Source organism: Myotis davidii, unplaced genomic scaffold, assembly GCF_000327345.1.
Source record: "Myotis davidii unplaced genomic scaffold, ASM32734v1 scaffold290, whole genome shotgun sequence".
Classification (NCBI taxonomy): Eukaryota; Metazoa; Chordata; class Mammalia; order Chiroptera; family Vespertilionidae; genus Myotis; species Myotis davidii.
The window spans coordinates 345,328-365,845 of record NW_006285049.1 but is presented as its reverse complement, the minus strand read 5'-3'; the positions used below and the strand labels follow the sequence as shown (position 1 = coordinate 365,845).

The 20,518-nt window shown below is 39.7% G+C and overlaps 1 protein-coding gene across 6 annotated transcripts in view; it reads right to left on the bottom strand.

The window, feature by feature from the left end:
- RACGAP1 (Rac GTPase activating protein 1) overlaps positions 1-20,518 on the bottom strand; it is a 33,749-nt gene that overhangs the window by 4,474 nt on the left and 8,757 nt on the right. For 3 of the 6 annotated variants that reach the window (XM_006755450.2, XM_006755448.1, XM_015558567.1), the window contains exons 2-12: positions 19,141-19,229; positions 11,095-11,297; positions 9,743-9,879; positions 8,730-8,799; positions 6,500-6,553; positions 5,520-5,600; positions 5,014-5,131; positions 3,632-3,762; positions 2,722-2,886; positions 1,400-1,495; positions 1,115-1,313 (exon numbers count right to left, since the gene is read on the bottom strand). In XM_006755450.2, the coding sequence (XP_006755513.1) occupies positions 1,115-1,313; positions 1,400-1,495; positions 2,722-2,886; positions 3,632-3,762; positions 5,014-5,131; positions 5,520-5,600; positions 6,500-6,553; positions 8,730-8,799; positions 9,743-9,879; positions 11,095-11,297; positions 19,141-19,225 (1,339 nt within the window). In that variant the 5' untranslated portion in view covers positions 19,226-19,229. Of the gene's footprint in view, positions 1-1,114; positions 1,314-1,399; positions 1,496-2,721; positions 2,887-3,631; positions 3,763-5,013; positions 5,132-5,519; positions 5,601-6,499; positions 6,554-8,729; positions 8,800-9,742; positions 9,880-11,094; positions 11,298-11,572; positions 11,672-11,930; positions 11,992-16,628; positions 16,736-19,140; positions 19,230-20,518 lie in introns of those variants that run through there. The other 3 variants (XM_015558568.1, XM_006755449.2, XM_015558569.1) reach the window with 3 other exon arrangements.

The window sequence follows — 20,518 nt, the reverse complement described above, 5'->3', positions numbered from 1 at the left end:
TCTAAGAATCAAGTGAATCAATAATCTGGTGATCATAATAGAATCAGGGACATAGAAAGGGAATGGGCTGACTATTCTTGGGTGGGAAAAGGGTGTGGGGGATGGGGGAAGAGACTGGACAAAAATCGTGCACCTATGGATGAGGACAGTGGGTGGGGAGGGAGGGCGGAGGGTGGGGTGGGAACTGGGAGGAGGGGAGTTATGGGGTGGGGAGAGGAACAAATGTAATAATCTGAACAATAAAGATTTAATTGAAATGAAAAAAAAACAAAATACATTAAAAAAATTGAAGAAAAAAAAAAGAAGCTAGAAAGTAATGGGAGCTATTATTTTAGAAATGCTGGTCAGGAGAGGGGTTTCTGAGGACAAGACATTCAAAAAGAAACCTGAAAGAAATAAAGAAGTGAACCATGCACATATTATTTCTGCAACTACTGTGAAGGCCAGGAGGGTTGGTATGTTCTAAGAACTGCAAGAACTCCATTATAACTGGAAAGGAAATAAAGAAGGGAAGGGTATAAAGGAAAGGATATCAGATACAAAACCAGGAGCCAAATCATGTAGGGTCTTTGGGACATGCTAAGGACTGGATTTTATCCTGTGAATGAAGGGAAGTCATTGGAAGACACTGCAGACAGAAAGGGCATAATGTAATTTAAAAGAACCACTCTAGCTACTTTACCACAGAGGGTTAAGAGTAGAAACAGGAAAAACAGGAGGTGCTTACATCACTCCAGAGTGAGATGTTCAGAGTGGTAGTAGGACTGAAAATTTTCAAATGTAGCCTATAATTTACAAGAACTTTGCAGACAAGATTTGCCAGCTAATGGATTAAATGTGAAATGTGAGGAAAAGGAATTAAAGATGGTTCTAAGTTCAAAAGGCCAACCTAAAACTTGACCAAACAACAACAAAAACCTGTTAGAGCCCTATACTGTTTAGACAGGAAGAGAACAGGCATGGGCAACATGACATAGTTATTTATCCATCAAAGTATTTGAATATCTGCTGTTTCAGGCACTTTACTCGATGGGGATAAAACTGCAAACAAAGAAAATGCAAACATCCCTGCCCCTTGTGGGACTCACACTCAAGTATTAAGATCTCCTCTTACCTGCTGCCCCCATAAAGGTCTTGTTCAGCCGAAAGGTCAGAAGGGGTTCTTTAAGGTTTCGAAGGAAGTCTTTCAGGAAGCTACAGATAGCATGGATGTCATCCACTTTGCTGAGGAGGGGCACAGTTTTCACTCTGAGAAATTTCTCTTTTAATTCTTTTACTGTCCGGTCACAGCCTGAGACCCGATATAGGCCTGTCTATTATCGAGATGACACTCTCAGTTAAGAAGCTCCCGAGTGTTAACACAAGTAACAAACTCACCCTCCCCCAGGTTCATGCTTACCTCGGTCAGCCCCCTCTGTTCAATCTCATTTACACAGTGGACAATAATGGAGGGGATCATTGGAGAAGTCTGAGACACATAATCTGCCAGTATTCCCTGAAATGGGAATGTTTTAAGTTATCATTTTTACCACTTAGACCAGCAGATCTAGACCAGTGTGCAGAACCATCTCCCAACTAATACTCAGGCTGGGACATCATGTCTCCTTTCAATTCCTATTCTTAACGCATATATTAGAACAGAGACACTCAATTATTTTTCCTACCTCCACACCAGGACTGATTTATGGTCACAGATACCACACTCTTCATGAACAAGTAATAAAACCACTAGCTACAACTGCGTCCTTGTTTTTCTTCTACACAAGGGCATCAGAAAACAAGCAATAATGAGATTACAGGTAAGGCCTTTAATATAAACTAATTTGTTGCTTTTAAAAAAGAAAACCTTTTAAATTATTCTTAGTAAGGAAAATAAACACAACTCAATTGCTTGTGATACAACCCTACCTTTAAGGGAGAACTCCATGGTACAGAATACAGAAAATTTGTTAGGGAAAAAAAATCTTTGCACAGATAAGAGTTCTTAAAATTATGGAAATAACATTTGATTTGCTGGGGCTGGGTAGTAGCTTAGTCATTTTGCTTTGTTTCTTGCTAATGTTGCTTGTACAATAAATACTTTCTTAATGGATTGAATCAATTTTTAGAAATAAGCAACCTAATCTTAATAGCCTTGTATGGAATATCTCTAACATAAGAAAGAGAAAAGATACTCACAGATGAATTTATATGTTGTCTGGGATTTGATTCAAAATAATTCATTGGACAGGGCCAGGAGGGAGAGATAGGAATATTGATAAAGCAAGACTGGACATGAATTAGTAATTGTGGAAGTTGAGTGATAAAAACCAGGAATTAGTTATATTAATCTCTCTACTTTTGTATGTTTCAAATTTTACAAAATAGGATAGGATGGGGAAGGGGGGTAAGGAAGAGGAAAGATGATGAGAAAAGAAAGGGGAGGAAGGAAAGGAGAGAATGGAAACAAGGAAGAGAGGGAGGAAGTGTGAGGAGAGAAAAAGGGAAGGAGAAAGGGGAAGGGAGGGCGAGTGGGAGGGCAGGTAAGGGAAGAGGAGTTTTGGTCTAGAAAGGTTATAAAACAGACTAAACCATACAGGACTCGACTACAAGTTAACGTTTTATAATTTGTATTCATTACTCGTGGAAAACATACTTGGCATCATTAATTATAGAACAAAACTGACATTCAGCTGTGGAAAAGCTAAGAAGCCCTAACACAATGCTTCCCATAGGCCGTACCTCTCCAATCTTAACAGGTGTCCCTATCAGGGTAGGAATGCAGGGAAGGGGACAGCGGTCCCGACATTCTGGATGAGAGACGACACGACAGTCTCGACACTTAAGGGACAGCTTGCCAAATTTTATCCGCTTTCCACATGGAACACAAGACTCGGGTTTAATAACCTGAGGAGGATGAAATGGGGCAGAAGGGACAGAGTGGTACGAATTAGGAAATTATCAACATCATCAACCACTTTAAGCACTTAGCCTGTGCTGAACAGCTTTCTAGTCCTTTTTTACACTTATCTGTTTGTGTAATTCTCACAATAATCCTATAAAATAGGTTGTGTTTTTGTTTAAGGAAACAGATGCAAAAAGAGGCTAAGTAACTTGCATAAAGTCATCCCACTGGAAGGGAACAGTGAGTGTACAACAGTGGAAAGAATCTGTTTACAAGGAGTCAGAAAACCTCCATGTTAACTATGCCACTTACTGTCATGTAGCTCAAACAAGTCAGTTAACTCCTCTGAGCCTGTCAGTTTGCTTGGGTTTTTATGAGGAAATCATATGGGACAAAGTTAAATTGTGCTATTATTTAAAAGCATAAAACATACATATATATCACTAAGAAGCACAAAATGCTTCTGAAAAGTTGCTTTCTTCGAATTTTGTGTTCCTCCCATGAATGGAAAGCTACACACCTTTTGTAATTCAGCAGTGACCCCTGCATAGAGGGACTGGAAGGAGGAAGGAAATTCATCATTTAACTTTATAATGTTAGAGCAGCAGTCACCAACCAGTGGTCCACGAGGTCTGAAAGATTGGTGACCACTGTGTTAGAGTACTGAAATTTGTTCCTGGTATATATTACTCTCACAATTAAAATATTAAGGGTGCCCCCAAAAAGGAGGAGCAATCAGAGATTTACCGTCTTAGAGACAAAGTCGTGCAGACGCATCCCCCCGCTACTCTGCGGAGTGCTGGAACCATCTGTCTCAGCTCTTGGCTCTGGCGGCCTGCTGCTCAAGGTAGAGTCACTATTCCAAGGCTGTAAAGTACCTAGAAAGCAAGCAGCTTTAACCTTAAGTATTTTGTTACTTCTGAACTGTAACCCCAATTTCAATATAATCTATAATAATAAAAGGGTAATATGCTAATTAGACCGGTGTCTTCCAGACATCATTCCGGACATCCTTCCTGATAAAGCCGGGGCTGGATGGAAGCCAGCCTGGGTCCCGAGTGCCTGCGGGTGGCCTGAGGGAAGTCAGCCGGGGTCCCTGGTGCCTGCAGGCGGCCGGAGGAGGGAAGCCAACCCGGTCCTGGGTACATGCCAGAGGCCTGAGGAGGGAAGCCAGTGCTGGCAGTCGGGAGAAGGAAGGCCTGCTCTTGCATGAATTTTCATGCATTGGGCCTCTAGTTGATAGATAACCAGTAATCTGTAACCATAATCAGAAGTGGACAGCCTTTTATTTCATTGCTGGCTGGTGTGGCTCAGCTGATTGGAGCGACATCCCATACACCAGCGGTTCTCAACTTGTGGGTCGCGACCCCTTTGGCGGTCGAACAACCCTTTCACAGGGGTCGCCTAAGACCATCCTGCATATCAGATATTTACATTATGATTCATAACAGTAGCAACATTACAGTTATGAAGTAGCAACGAAAATAATTTTATGGTTGGGTCACAACATAAGGAACTGTATTTAAAGGGTCAGAAGGTTGAGAACCACTGCCATACACCAAAAGATTGTGGGTTTGATTCCCAGCAGGAGACATATCTAGGTTGCAGGTTCAATTCCCCAGTCGGGAGGCAACCTAGTGATATTTCTCTCTCACATCGATGTTTCTTTTTCTTCTTCCTCTCTCTCTCTCTCTCTCTCTCTCTCTCTCTCCCCACAACTTCCTCTCTCTAAAAAAAAAGAAAAAAAAATTGTGAGCCCTGGCTGTTGTGCTCAGTGGTTAGAGTGCTGGCCCATGAACTGAAGTACCCGGGTTGCAGGTTCCCCCATCCAGTTGGGGCACAAGCAGGAGGCAACCAATTGATGTGTCTCTCACATCAATGTTTCTCTCTCTCTCCTCTTTTCCCCTCCCATTTGGTCCCTTTCACACTCTCTAAAAATCAATGGGAAAAATATCCTCTAGTGAGGATTAACACACAAAAAAAGAAGTGAATATAACAGACACACACACACACACACACACATACAGTATCAAGAATTAACAAGTTAGGCACTAATGGCATAGGCCAGGCTAGCAATCTAAGGTAGAGCTTGATACAGTGCTCTGGCCATCACCCACAACCCAGAGGACCTGTTTTCCTTCGACTTCTTGTCCAATATGGAACAGTTTCAATAGTGGATGTAGCTTCAATGGGCCCGCCATCACTGGGAACAGTCACTGTAGTTTTTGCAACTATGGATTCATTTCCCTGAAACAAAATTGTAATGAGGGAAGGACGAACATTTAAATCTAATTTCCCCTCCACTATAGGGTTTTGGAATGCTTGAAAAATTCCTGAGTCTTTGTCAGGACTTAAGGCCCAAATCACTATTAAGTCAAAATCTCATCCTTTAAGACAGAAATATAGGCCAAGAGGGTATACATACAAGCAACTAAGAATCAAGCATAAATCTGACAGCTGTTTATTTAATCAGACTGATTCCATTCATATGGATAAGGATCCTATTACATAAAAATACACCCTCATCAACATCTCAAAATAACACTTGCAATGTTGACTCAGAATTTTTAATGTTTGGGGCTACTAATCTTTGATGTGTTCAAGACCACAATTGTCTTGGCCTGACTATTCTTACCTGGTCTGCTGTAGAGCCAATGGAACGAGTTTTCTTTATAGGTCCCGGGGGGCCATCAACGAACTGTCGGCTATTGGAGCGCTAGAGCGGGGGCAAACACTATTAACTTTAGTGCCAAGCAGATCTGAAGCACAGAAGATAAACTTATTCCATTAGACAACTTGGATCCAAGTCCTAGGATCCAAGGCTATGGTAAATAACAAACAATGTGCTTTCTCTCACTGCCTATTTCCACATGAAGCTTAAGTTGTACCAACACAAAAATGTCTTCCCTTGAAGAAACAAGCAAGCTTTGGAAAAATTTAGATGACAGCACCAGACAAAGTAGAGCTGTAATCCTATCTAAGGACACGAAGTCTTTGGAAACATATTAAGCACCCTAAATAAGCACGCACAGACAGATCTCTGCTTATCCCATTATACACACATTTCATCTGAAGCTTTTATTAGAGCACAAAAGTCCTGCATAAAAAGTCATATGACAACTCAAAACAAACTTAAGCATATCCTTTACTACATGATGAATGAAGTGAGAGCAGTCCAGAATAGTAACATGGGACAGGATTCTATCCTGAGTTACAACCCCCAGCAAAGACTAGAAGGTGTTTAACAATGGCTAGAGCAACATATCAGAAATGCAGTTATGTGACAGAATTTCCAAGGAAATTCTTTTATTGTTACTTTATTTTAAAAAGAAAAGAAAAACCAAAAAAAAGAAAGAAAGAGATAAGGATCAAAAGAAACTGACAAACAAAACAGATCCAGTGACATGGAAGCATGCAACAGACTGAGGACTCTCAGAGGGAAAGGGCTGGGGGAGGGAAGAGATCAACCAAAGAACGTATTTGCATGTATGCATAACCCATGGACACAGACAATAGTGGGTGAAGGCCTGGGGAGGGGTCAATAGGGAAAAAAGGGGGACATCTGTAATACTTTCAACAATAAAGATAAATTTTTTAAAAAAGAAAAAAACATACCCTCTTTTCTCTCTTCTTCAGTTTGAAAGTCTTTATTACAGAAGAATCCCAATCCTGTTGACAATTACACTGTATTAATTTCTTTCTTTGGTTAGGCCTCCCTAAACCCTGTACAAATAAATTTACAGTGAACTTTAAAGGCTTCTTGAGTCAGACTCCCTTAATTTACAATTTGAGGAAATTGGGGGGGAGAACTCAAGTATTGTAGTTACAGAGCCGTAGTAAGTTAACATGTTTTCTTTCCAAAATTGAAGCTATTACAATAGAATCAGGAATCAATACCACAGAGGCAAGAGAAGGTTAAAGAATCAACTTCTGTTGTGATCATCTCCAGTGCCTGGTCCTTTGTTTCTGATTATGTTTGTAATTGGTTTTAGAACTTAGAGAATGTTAGGCACTACACACTGATTGTGTTAGATCTGATTCCTCTTAAGGGACTGCTATTGTCTAATCATATGTTCTGTACAATATAGTCACTTAAAAAGTTCTAGTTTAGGATTTATTTCTCTCAATCATCTCTCTTCCCTGGGCCCTAAAAGATATTCGCCACTGAAGATTTATTTGTCTTTTACTGTGGTCTAGCTTTCCTTAACTTATTTTAACCATATGTATTTTTAGTAGCTACCTGTGACTTCCTTACTCCTGATAATCCCTGAAAACACAAAATCCAGAAACAGTTGTATACAGCAAATTGTAGCTTAGGCCGAAACCGGTTTGGCTCAGTGGATAGAGCGTCGGACTGCAGACTGAAAGGTCCCAGGTTTGATTCCGGTCAAGGGTATGTACCAGGGTTGCGGGCACATCCCCAGTAGGAGATGTGCAGGAGGCAGCTGATCGATGTTTCTCTCCCATCGATGTTTCTAACTATCTCTCTGTTAAGAATCAATAAAATATATTTTAAAAAAAACTTTAAAAAAAAATTGTAGCTTAGCTACATAAATTTAATCTCTCCAATTCATGGTCAAATAATTTAGCTACTGCTTGTTTGATTTAGCTTCAGTTACAACAGATAACATAACAGAGGTCTAGCTTCAAAGTCAGCAAACAGTATGTTTTAGTTTTATTATATATCCCAGACCTATTCTATATCCTTCCTTATTCCAAAAAGGTAATACCAAATATTGATATCTATAAAATGGCTATATTTCCCTAGTCCATTGGTCGGCAAACTCATTAGTCAACAGAGCCAAATATCAACAGTACGACGACTGAAATTTCTTTTGAGAGCCAAATTTTTTAAACTTAAACTATATAGGTAGGTACAGTGTTATTAACTTAATTAGGGTACTCCTAAGGCTTAGAAAGAGCCACACTCAAGGGGCCAACGAGCCACATGTGGCTCGCGAGCCGCAGTTTGCCGACCTCGGCCCTAGTCAAACACTGAATTTGGACAGAAAACTCATAGCCCATGTAACAAGTACTTGTCACTTGTTTGGCTATCATCAGAAAACAAATCTCCAATAACCTCCTGATTTACTGTTTTGTTTGTTAAGCTTTCAGTCAGTAGAATAGGTTCCCATTTTTGAACATCAAAGGTTGAAATACCAGGAGATGACCTTTCATGCAGAAACACCATCAGAAGTTAAGAGAAGGGTGCTGCCCTAAAAAAGCAGGGTAACAGTGTTTAGACATGCTAAACACAAAATCCAGAAACAGTTGTATACAGCAAATTGTAGCTTACGCCGAAACCGGTTTGGCCTAAGCATTATATTGTTGATCAAAGCATTATATAGTACCTGGAAACTCTCCAGTCTTCTAGCTGAAGCTCCAGAGCACTGGTTTTCCCTCTAATTGTGAAGTAAAACTAAGTTTCCCTCTAGAACCAAACTAATTGAGAAATAAGGTACAAATCTATTCTCCCTAAGAGCAACAAATAAGCCCTGACCAAACAGAGCTTTGCTAAAAGAAATTTTTATTGCTAGGTAAGGTTTTAATAAGTCAAGATATAATCAATTAATACATGCAGCTCACAAATCCATTAAACAAATTTAACCTCATGTCAAATCCTGAATTCTATATTCCCACTTCCAGAAACAAAAAATATATACGCAAGTCTCTTATAGTTTGTGTGGATTTATATTTTTAAATGCTACCTCAGTATCTATAACACATCAATTAATAACACAGTAATAAAATAATTTAAAAAAGGGGGGGGATTCTAGAAGGACAGCAGAGATATTCCTGAGGGAGAGGAAATATAAATAATACTCAGAGGTCAAATGTTCATTACCAGTGATTCATCAGTCTTGTCAAAGCTGATATCTGATAAAATGGAACCAGATTCGTCAATGGTTGACAGTCTATAGAGTGAAACAATACGAAGTTAGACAAAGAAGACTATGAAAAGTAAAATCCACCAATACCCAGAACAAGTTACCTAGCAGGTCAGATAATGTCAGCAATTTCACAGCAATCCCTTCCCTTTAAAGATAACTCCAAGCATAGACCCTAGCTGTGGTGGGTTGCTTTTTATGGTTTCATGAGGAGTGTGTGCATGCAATACAGTTGCTTTTTCAGCAAAGGCCTTATAACTACAGCTGAAAATTACAGTTAGGGGTATGGGTTCTATTCCCTACTGAGTCTGTACTACAGACTCCTAAAAATTTACAAGGCAGAAGAGTGAAGTTTAATTTGATCCCAATTGTGGTTGCTTTCTGCAAGAGAGAGTATTAGCCAGCCTTAGCTTTTTAAGAAATTAAGCCCATACATCTTCTTAGTTATCAAGATTCCCCATAAAACAATCAGGCAACAAAATAAATACCTCTAAGAGTGCTGACCTCTCCCTACATACCGTATTGGGGGTGTTAAATTCAAAGCCTAGTTGAGACTTTTTTAAAGAGAGATGCAGTGGAACCAAAATTACTATCTGGTCTTGGCTCACAGAAGACCTTTCTAAACCAGAGGAGCTACAAGAGCTCTCTGGAGAGTAAACACTAAAAGTATTGCTGAACTGCCACTTTCACCTTTTGGTTCCTTAGCAATCTTAGGATTAGTTATTGGTGTGCAATTCAGCACCAACATCAAAATTTTACCCATGGCGAAACAACATCTTAAGTAAAGATTTAAAAAACAAAAGAAATAGGGAGGCCCCTGTGCCTTTATTTCCCACCCACCCTTCCTCTAAGTCTTTTCTGCTTTATTCAGCACACATTCCAGAACCAGTTTATTTAAGAGTTCAGATAACAAGAACTTCTGACAGCTGTGTTGCTCGTGATCAGATAACAACAGATGCAGTTCCCCCACCTTTTGTTCCCAGCGTTGCCAATGGATGGTTGGCCTCTGTTGAGAAAAGCCAGAGCTGATTTTTGCTCCTCACTTAGTTGAATGCTGCCAGATGTGTCACACATGAGCATCTCTCGGATCAGCTGAATCTGTCTTTCCTACAGACCAAAGCAGAATAAAACATCCTAACCAACGAGGGGAGAAAGCTTCACCTCAAATTTATGGGATGGGCAGACCTGAAGACATTGAAATACAGCATTATGCAAATGAGCCCTCAGGAAAGCTATTACACCAATAGCATATTAATTCACATCAAGTCCAGATTGTGTCTCTGATCTCTGACTGGTAAAATAAACTCCATCTAGCAAATTGAGGTTTCTGCGACAAGACTTTTGGATCAAACTGCTAATCCACAAGGACGGAGTATTGCAAAATGAGAGTCCCAAAATAAATTTTGCATAGCACAAACACTTTATTGTCATTTTATCGGACAATTATTGGCTTCCACAGATCAAAACAGCCATCCACCTTTCTAAATGGTGAAGCAAAATGTTATTAAATGGATACAAAGCTATGACACACTAGAACCAGATAATTTGAGCTCACTGAGGCATCTAATACTGTGCCAGGGTAGATTAGTGCCTCCTAGTAAAGGCTTTCCTTTGTACCATGACCCACCTTGGTACACCAAAATGAAAGTGTTCTATGTTAGCCACACTGCTCAACTTGTTGAATATATCTAGCTCTTTATCTTGAATCAGGAGCAGTTGTGAAGGAAAGGCTTAGAGTTGTCTTACGTGTATCAAAGTACTAACTATTGATATAAGACTGAGGATATTCTGGGTGGCATGAGAGATGGCCAATTGTCTTGTGACAGACCAAGTATGCTAGGATTTCCCTGCCCTTCCCCCTAATTATAATTCTTTAAATTCTCACTTGAAATCTGTCTATTAAGTAGTAGTTCCGAGTCAAAAATGGAAAAAAATTTAAATTTCAACCTATGGAGAACAGGATTCCTAAGCTGCAGTTTCAGTTCCAATCAAAGACAAATTGTCAACGGACAGGTTGCTTTTAGTTCTTTAATACGGAATAAGAAGTTGGGTATATCTGGCAAGTGGAAGCATTATCAGGCCCTGACAGTGCTCAGTTGGTCAGAGCATCATTCTGATATGCCAAGGTTGTGCATTCAATCCTGGTCAGGGCACATATTAAGAACCAACCAATGAATGCATAAGTGGAACATCAAATCAATGCTTCTCCACCTCACCTCCACTTCTCTCTCTCTAAAATATAAATTTTAAAAAAATCAAAACATTATCAGATGCTTCCCCCTCCCCCAGTGTCACAGTACTAGCATAGAAAACAATACACACCAGCTTTTCACAGTCAGCCTCAGCTCGCTGTCTCCGCTTGATCTCTACATCCACCTGATTGCGTGCATGCTTCAGCTTAACATCCAGAGCACTACGCTCAGTCTCTGCTTTCATCAGAAGATCCTTGTATTTCCCCAGCTCTTGGTCTGTTCTCTGCCACTTTTTACGGAAATCCTCGAAGTCCTTTGCCAACTGGATGAATTCTAAAGAAAGGAGGGAAACTTTAATAATTCAAACACCAAACGCATGAATTACAAATGCTCTTATTATAAATGAGTCCTCTGGTTAGTTTTACTCCAAATACATAATTAAGGGCCCCGCTAAACTATGGACAGCTGAAAACAACCAAGAGCAGATTCTGGATATATGTTCATCACTCTAGATGAGAGCTTTGTGGGGAGCAATTCCTATTTCAGCAGGCCACTTACTCTGGCTTAGCCAGTGGCATCTGCTATGGAATAAGTAACTCATTAGTCACCTGGCTCCAGATGTAACACCAACACTGAAAGCTCCTGAACAGAAGGCAATCAAAGGGGGATACCTTTGGGGCAGCTGTCACTCACCAGGACAGTTACAGCTATAAAACAAAAGCAGCCTCCTTTAGAGTCACTCATTGCTGTGCCAGAGAGATGCTAAACAGCAAATTCAAATGTAACTGTTGCAGTATGCTCCAGTAGATGTAGATTAATATTACGGCTGTCTAGGCCTGCAATTCCATTCAGCTATATAATTATACAAATATTGATTTGAAAGTAAAGAGCCAATTTGCTGTTTAACACTGCCCTGAAGGGTATATAAACATTCCAGTTAGAAAGATACAGGAAGAGAAGACCTACTAGATTTGGGTGGGTCACTGATAGCAGAATGCGTATTCTCTTCAAATGTCTGCAAAGACAGCACCACTTCCAAGGCAGCACCTCCAAGCATGAAAACCCTAGTGGCATTCATTCTTATCATCTCTATCGGCAAAGACTTTTTTCCACAATGCCTTACTATTTCCAGTTAACCTCAATCTATCTATAAGCATCACTTTTCACCAGTATCAATGGAGGAAGTTTCAAAGGTGTACATCTGTTGGTCAAACTAACCCAGTTTACAGCTGAAACTAGGCCAAATTTACACAAGGAGAGCAGATTTTTAGATAGTAGGAGCACTTTTCCTATTTGAATTTAACTTAAGAGCATAGAAACAATATAGTCTCCTTTTAAAACAATTTTAATTATTTGACTAAATTTCAAACTTACAAATTAAAATTAGGCTACCAATTCAATCTATAGAAATCAAGTCTTACATATAAGGAAACTATAGTGTTTAGCCAACAAAAGATTTTAGCAAAACAAGATAGTATGACCTAGTTACCTTAGACAATGCAAATAACAAAGACCAAATATATATATGTATATATGCATGCATATTACTATTATTATTATATATTATTACAATTTAAATAGTTTTAAAAGACATGCTGGTTTAGTTAATAGTTTGGAACATTATTAAGGGCTAATTTTCCACCTTTAAATTTAAAGAAAACGACAATATATCCTTTTGTAAACTTAAAAATTTCAACACTATAGATTCACAAGGAAGAAAATTAAAAATGAGCCCAGGCTGTATGGCTCAATAGTTGACCACTGACACAGGAACCAAGAGGTCACTGATTCCCAGGTCAGGGCACATGTCCGAGCTGTGTGCTCGATTCCCAGTAGGAGTGTATGCAGGAGGCAACTGATCGATGATGTTCCTCTCTCATCAATGTTTCTATCTCTCTATCCCTCTTCCTTCCTCTCTCTGTCTAAAAATCAATAAAAACATATTTTAAAAAAACATACACAAAAAAACCCCAAAGCTGGTTCTTAGCCATGTTCACTCTGGTAATCATTAAGTCGTACACTTATGATTTGTGTATTACCTGATGTATGTAATACTTCAATTTCAAAAAATAAAGAATAAGAAACACACTTTTCAACTACACAGTCTAAAAACTTTCTACCTCCTTTCTACTGTGGTCAACTAAATGTTTCTAAATGTAGCTCTACATACACACACAAATATTTAAGAAATTGAAAAACAAATTGAGAACAAGAAGATTTCCATTTGACCTAATTGTGCTGGTTTATTCTTTGGGATATTCCTTTTTTTTCTTTCTATAATTCTTTATTGTTGAAAGTATCACATATGTCCCCTTTTTTGAGATATTCCTTAATAAGTCTTATTAAATTTAGGTTTTTAGCCCTGGCCAGTGTGGCTCTGTTGTTTGGGTGCTGGTTCAATTCTGGTCGGGACGCATGCCCAGGTTGCAAGCTTGATCCCAGGTAGGAGGCGTGCGGGAGGCAGCCATGTCAATGTTTCCCTCTCAACATCAATGTTTTTTTCTCCCTCTCCCTATCGCTCTCTCTAAAAATCAATTAAAATATTTTAAAAAATAAAAATAATGAAGTGATCAACCAAAGAACTTGTATGCATATATGCATAACCCATGGACACAGACAACAGGGTGGTAAAGGCCTGGGGTGGGAGGCAGAGCAGATTAGAAGGGATCAATAGGGGGAAAACAGGGGGCATGTAATATTTCCAACAATAAAGATTAAAAAATTAATAAAAATTAATAAAATAATAAGTAATAAATTAATAAAATTTAGGTCTTAATTCTTGTTCATTGTTAACTGACATACATTACAGGTCTCATTGCAATGGAACTCCAAATAAAGTATCGATTAATTTCAAGGAAAAAGTTCCTATTTTAATAGTACAAATTATTAAATTACTACTGGTTCAACTTAGTTTGTTAGACCAAAACCATAACATGTGCATACATGACTGATTACTTTTTTTTTAATCCTCCCCTGAGGACATGCTTAGAGAGAGGAAGGGGGTAGGGGGAGGGGAGGGAGAGAGAGAGAGAAACATCGTTGTGAGAGAAACATCTATCAGCTGCCTTCCCTATACACCCCAAATAAGGGATCAAACCCGCAACCCAGGTATGTGCCTGACCAGGAATCGACCCAGCAACCTTTCGGTGCACAGAGCACTCAACCAACTGAGTCACTCCAGCCAGGCCAGGTTATTACTGTTAAGTACAATTCTGTTAAAAACTAAGTTTGTTATAAAGGGTCAAAAAGGCCCTTTAGACCACAGACCAGGAAAAATTTTGATGGTGTGAGAAGATCAACAAACATGGCCTTTTCTCCCCCAGTTTGTGAATCACAATTCGACTTCATACCAGCCTGTCATGAAGTACACATTCAAATGATTTATTAAATTCAAACTATCTCCTTAAAAAAAACAAGGACATATTAAATTCAATTAACAAAAAGGAGAAAGGAAAAGAGAAATTTCCTTAAAACAAATTGAGGATAATCTTTGATTCATTAAAAAAAAAATTAGGGTTTGGTTCATAATTCAGCGAACGGATTAAAGCAATTCAGAAATCTCTTTTCAGTTCACTCCTCTTGGGACCTTCGTTATTGGACCCTTTATCTTACCTACTGTCCTCAAAGCTGCTGCTTCTTTTTTTTTTTTTTTAAATATTTTTATTGATTTCAGAGAGGAAGGGAGAGGGAAAAAGAGATAGAAACATCAATGGTGAGAAAGAATCAATGATTGGCTGCCTCCGGCACCCCCCCCCCCTTACTGGGGATCAAGCCCGCAACCCGGGCATGTGCCCTTTACCGGAATTGAACCCGGGACCCTTTCAGTCCACAGGCCAATGCTCTATCCACTGAGCCAAACCAATGAGGGCCCTTGAAGCTTCTTAAGGGCAATGACCCCGTGTCTCTTTTGCTCTTTTATCACTAGTGCCTAGCACTTTGCTTAACACATCATAGGCATTTAAATATTTATTGAATGAATGAATAAATGAAGAATTGCTGTTCAGATCAAATTTAAAGTCCAGGGATCCAAGCCCACCTTACCAACCTAATAATAAAGTAATAAATTAATAAGTAATAAATTAATAAATTTTAAAAACTACGTCTTTAGAACACACAACACCCTCTTTCTAACTAATCCAGTTTATCCCTGCCCTCAGAACAGACCCATGCTCATTTCTGCCTACTCACTTGTGATCAAGCTATGCACTCCAAATGAAATGCCCTACCTATTCTTCTATTTATTTTTTTTAAATATATTTTATTGATTTTTTACAGAGAGGAAGGGAGAGAGATAGAGAGCTAGAAACATCGATGAGAGAGAAACATCGATCAGCTGCCTCCTGCACACCTCCCACTGGGGATGTGCCCGCAACCAAGGCACATGCCCTTGACCAGAATCGAACCCGGGACCCTTCAGTCCGCAGGCCGACGCTCCATCCACTGAGCCAAACCGGTTTCGGCCCTATTCTTCTTTATGTACCGATTTTTCTAGTCCCATCTGCTCTTTTGTAATTTGTTTGCTCCACATTAAATTTTTCTCTACTTCCCACAAGCATATATTCTGATACTTGTATTGTCTTTGTTTCATGAGAAAGAATCCTGTCTCTGAAACTTAAATACCATAATCTTCTTGAAGATAGGTACCATATCACATACACTTCAGTATTGCCTACTGTACAGCATAGCACAAACCTAGTGTAGTATTGGAATACAATAGGCACCTAATAAATACTGTTATATTTATTCCTAATTTACACACCAACAACATCAAAAAATTCAGGCAGCCCAGCTGGTGTGGCTCAGTGGTTGAGCGTCAACCTATGAACTAGGAGGTAACCGTTCGATTCCCTGTCAGAGCACATGCCCCGGGTTGTGGGCTCAAACCCCAGTGTGGGGCATGCTGGAGGCAGCCAATCAGTGATTCTCTCTCATCATTGATGTTTTTCTCTCTCCTTCTCCCTTCTTCTCTGAAATCAATAAATATATATATTTTTTAAAAAAAGAATTCAGACAGTTCATAATAAAATAAAGATAAAAATCATGGTGACTGGGGAAAACAAAGATAACAAAATACCTAGGCCAGTGGTCGGCAAACCCATTAGTCAACAGAGCCAAATATCAACAGTACGATGTTTGAAATTTCTTTTGAGAGCCAAATTTTTTAAACTTAAACTATATAGGTAGGTACATTGTTATTAACTTAATTAGGGTACTCCTAAGGCTTAGGAAGAGCCACACTCAAGGGGCCAAAGAGCTGCATGTGGCTCGCGAGCCACAGTTTGTCGACCATGGACCTAGGCCATTAAAGTAATTTTATTTGAATATTAACCTTCACTCTGATCTTTCAATAATAACCTTGGACTTAGCTTTAAAAAAAAAAAAGGAGAAAGAAGAATGAAGTTATGATGAAACTCAAGAATAAAGAGTTGGGATACCTGGGCATGGGAGGAATTCCTAGTGTCAAAGAAAACGACAGAGACTAGGGTGGTTGCAGAAAAGAGATTCTAGAGTCTAGAAAACACTGAGCCACTTTAGTTCCTCAAGAGCCAGCATTCCAAGTTAGGGATTTAAGAGGGAGACAAAACATGCCTCTATTTTGTAACAGAAATCAATGGGAAGGTATAAATTTGCTTATAAAATAAGGGTATCTGTAAAAATAAATACCTTGTATATTCTTGGTATAACTACTTCCAAAGTATTTTCACAACTAGTATCTCATTTTATCCCCAATCTTCACAGAACTCCCACAAAGACAGACATTTAAATTCATATTTTACAGATAAAGAGACACAGAAAAAACTATTAAAAGTCAGCATAGTTATTGAGACTTCAAACCTCAGATTCCTCTCTCTGCCCCCACATCTACCAGCTGCCTCCTCCTAGAGATCTTATTCTCACAATCTCTTCTACCCATTTCCCCTTATTTCCATCTTCACACCATCCCAGTTAGGACTCCCGTTGCCTTTCCTGAGCAATGGCAACCATGTCTTATCATTCTCCCAGCCTCCACCTCTGCCAGGGTAATCTCCCAAAAGTACAGCTCTGAGTATGTCACTGCCCCTTACTCCTATTCCCCCAAACCCCACACCCTCTTGCCTCCATTCAGGCTGTTCCCCTGATCCTAAATGCCCTATTTCATCTCTGCCTGTTGGGATCCTACCCTACATCTAAGGCTCAATTCAAACCCTACTTTTCTTCATTAAGCCAGTTAGTCACCCCTTCCTCAACTCAACATGTGCTAGAGGTTGTGATAGGTTCTCGTTAAATATTTGCTGAATGAACCTGAATTTTAAGATCTATTCAATACTCCTCCCCACTAGACTCCAAAGTTATCCATCTTCTGAGATGATGTGATCTCAAAAAGAAGCCTAATTAGTATGCCATCATGGTTACTGAGCTGGTACCAGATGATAGGGTCATGTAACAGCTACTAGAGAGAGAAAATAGATTATTGTTTTGAAAGGCCTGTAAGTGGATAAGAGCTATTAAAAACATCAATCAAATTGAAGGAAATATTGAGTGGCATAAGCAAGATGCCATTACTAAATACGGTAGGGATTATTTTTTTAAGTTTAAGACATAGTTCTTACATTACTATACACACACACACACACACACACACACACACACACACACTCTAGAGGCCTGGTGCACAGATTCATGCACTGGTTGGGGCCGTAGCCTGCGGGGATCTGCTCACTGTGGGAGCACTGCTCATCCTGGTCAGCTGAGTGGCTGTAGACCCGCCCTCTGTGCAGCTGCTGAATGAGGAAATTAGTCTGAGCTGATATTTTGGGGTAATGTCTTGGGTAAAGGCATGTTCTGTGTCCTGGAGGAACCTGGCAGAGATCTTTGTACCTGAAAGCCACTCAGTGAACGTCCGTGATGTGTGATGCCAGGTCAGTGACACCACTGGGGATATTCAGAGTTGCCATGCTTCAGGATCCTCAGCTATCAGGACAGCCTCCCTTGGGGGTTCAAGTCAAGTCCCCTCTTGCCATCCACCTATACCAGCTCCCTGCGCACTTTCTACACCTTAAAGGGCCTGCATGGGAGGTCAGGACAGAATCTGGATTCTCAGATATTTGATAGGTTCATAGACTCGGCCTCACCCAGGGCCTGCTAGTGACTGCTTCCACTGTGGAGCACAGCGATCACCAGGGAGCAGCTCCTGTGCTGAGCATCTGTCCTCTGGTGGACAGTGCACGTTATAGCAACTAGTCAACCGGTTGCTCTGGTTGTTCCACCATTCAGTCGCTGGGTATATACATATTTTTTTCTTTTCTTTTTTTTTTTTTTTTTACAGAGAGGAAGGGAGAGGGATAGAGAGTTAGAAACATCAATGAGAGAAACATCTATCAGCTGCCTCCTGCACACCCCCTACTGGGGACATGCCTGCAACCAAGGTACATGCCCTTGACCAGAATCAAACCCAGGGCCCTTCAGTCCACAGGCCGACGCTCTATCCACTGAGCCAAACCAGTCAGGGCTACATTACTTTTTAGCAATGAGGCTGACTTAAGAGCAACACTTACTAAATTAAGTATCAATAAAAATCTGAAATAGGAGAGGATGGCAACACAAAGAGAAGCTGGTATAGCATATTTCCAGATCACTTAAGTCTGTGCTACCAGCCTCACCTTCCTTTCTCACTAATCTGCTTCACAGATGACTGTTTTATTACCACCTCCTTTTTTCCCCTAGCTCTCTACCCAATCTCAATCCTTTATTACTAAACATCAAATACATGAAGTAGGTAAAAGCAGATGAATAATTACTCCAAAAAGGTTATAACATTTTTCTCCTCTTCAATTGAAAATGTTCTTTAGAACACAGGGAAAGCCCAGGATAAAAAATGTAGACAACTACTCTCTAAAGAAAGAAAGCAACATCCTTGAAAATTCAGATTTTGCCCAGAGTTCATGGTACAAAAATGAAACTGGCAACTACTTAGTGGGAAAAAAGTCTGGATAAAACCCATTTAAGAACTACAGAAAAAGTGACCATTTAGAGTAAGTGTCCTTTAAGCTTTAACCATGGATAAGTGACCATCACTTTCTTTTTAGGAAACCCAACAAAAATCAAGTTTCAGTTTGGAATGTTCTGTTCAGCTCTGTAGAAAACCCAAGTCTGAAATGCTTTCTCTCTTCACACAGGCCAGCTCAGAATGACTTACGGAGTTCATTTCCTTCACTGAGAATCTCCACCCGGCGTACAAGCTGCTCAAACAGATTCCGCAAATTCAGCATCGTAGTATCCATCTTTCTGCCAAGAAATCAAATATACATTAGGGGTCCTGCCTTCTCCCCCAGACAAAAGATTCAGTCGCAATCCAGTACAGTCATCAGTGACTAACATCTGGTCTCTTTCATTTGTAGCTACCATTATAAGAATCACAAGTCAACAATTTGTGTAATCCTTATTATAAAAACAAAGTTGGAATGTTTAATACTCATTTGAAAATTAGAACAGCATTTCAGACCTCTAATTATAATACCCTCTTCCTGCCTACTGCTTTTCCTCCACTCTGCAATCACCACAGAGCTGAGAGGAAAGCAATTAGGGACAAGCATGTCCGTTGATTACTAGGTGACCAAATACAAAATGTGGTTCTTAGTCAAGCATGTTGATTAATAACACTTGTACCACTTTAATCCTTCTGGACACTTAAGACCCTCAAGATAACTTAAAGGTTTATTTTTAATTTCATTTTTAGCTAGTACCCCTGTTGCATCTGCCTTTTAAAACGCAGGACATGGTCAGCACATTTCCTACCAACAGCATAGATGACGTCACACAAGTGATTAAGTGGGGAAATCGCCAGCTCAGCAGCACAAGAATTATTTCTGTAATGCAGGGCTCTCTGCTAGACTGCGTGCAGGGACTATGTCTAATAAATTTATACTAAGTATAGGCAAAGGCTTATGTTATACCACATTCTGGCATCAAGGAGACAATACACCACCTTCACAGTTAGAAGGGCAAAGGAAAAATCATTTGCTACTGTGTTCAGTATAGTGAATTTCAGGCTTGGTATTTCCCCCCAAAGACCTGCTGATATTACATTAGAAATGGTGTCCTTACTAGCAGTTCTGCTCCAAATAGTCTTTAACTGGGAACACTTTGAGAAAATAAGCTCTTCATTTAACAGTCCAGAAAGACATCAACTAGATATTACATAAACTATCAAGAAAATTTTTAAAAATCAAAATTCATATAAAAGCTGAACATCTTAAGAAATACCATTAAAGGATTATTCTTATGTTTCATCTAATTACCCCTTCAACATTCTAGTCCAGGTCCTTATTTCATGCTCTAAATAAAATTTGAAGAACTCTTTTATGAAGGTTTAGTGATTTTATAATGTTTATAAGATTATGCCATATAGCCGAAACCGGTTTGGCTCAGTGGATAGAGCGTCGGCTTGCGGACTGAAAGGTCCCAGGTTCGATTCCGGTCAAGGGCATGTACATGGGTTGCGGGCACATCCCCAGTGGGAGATGTGCAGGAGGCAGCTGATCGATGTTTCTCTCTCATCGATGTTTCTAACTATC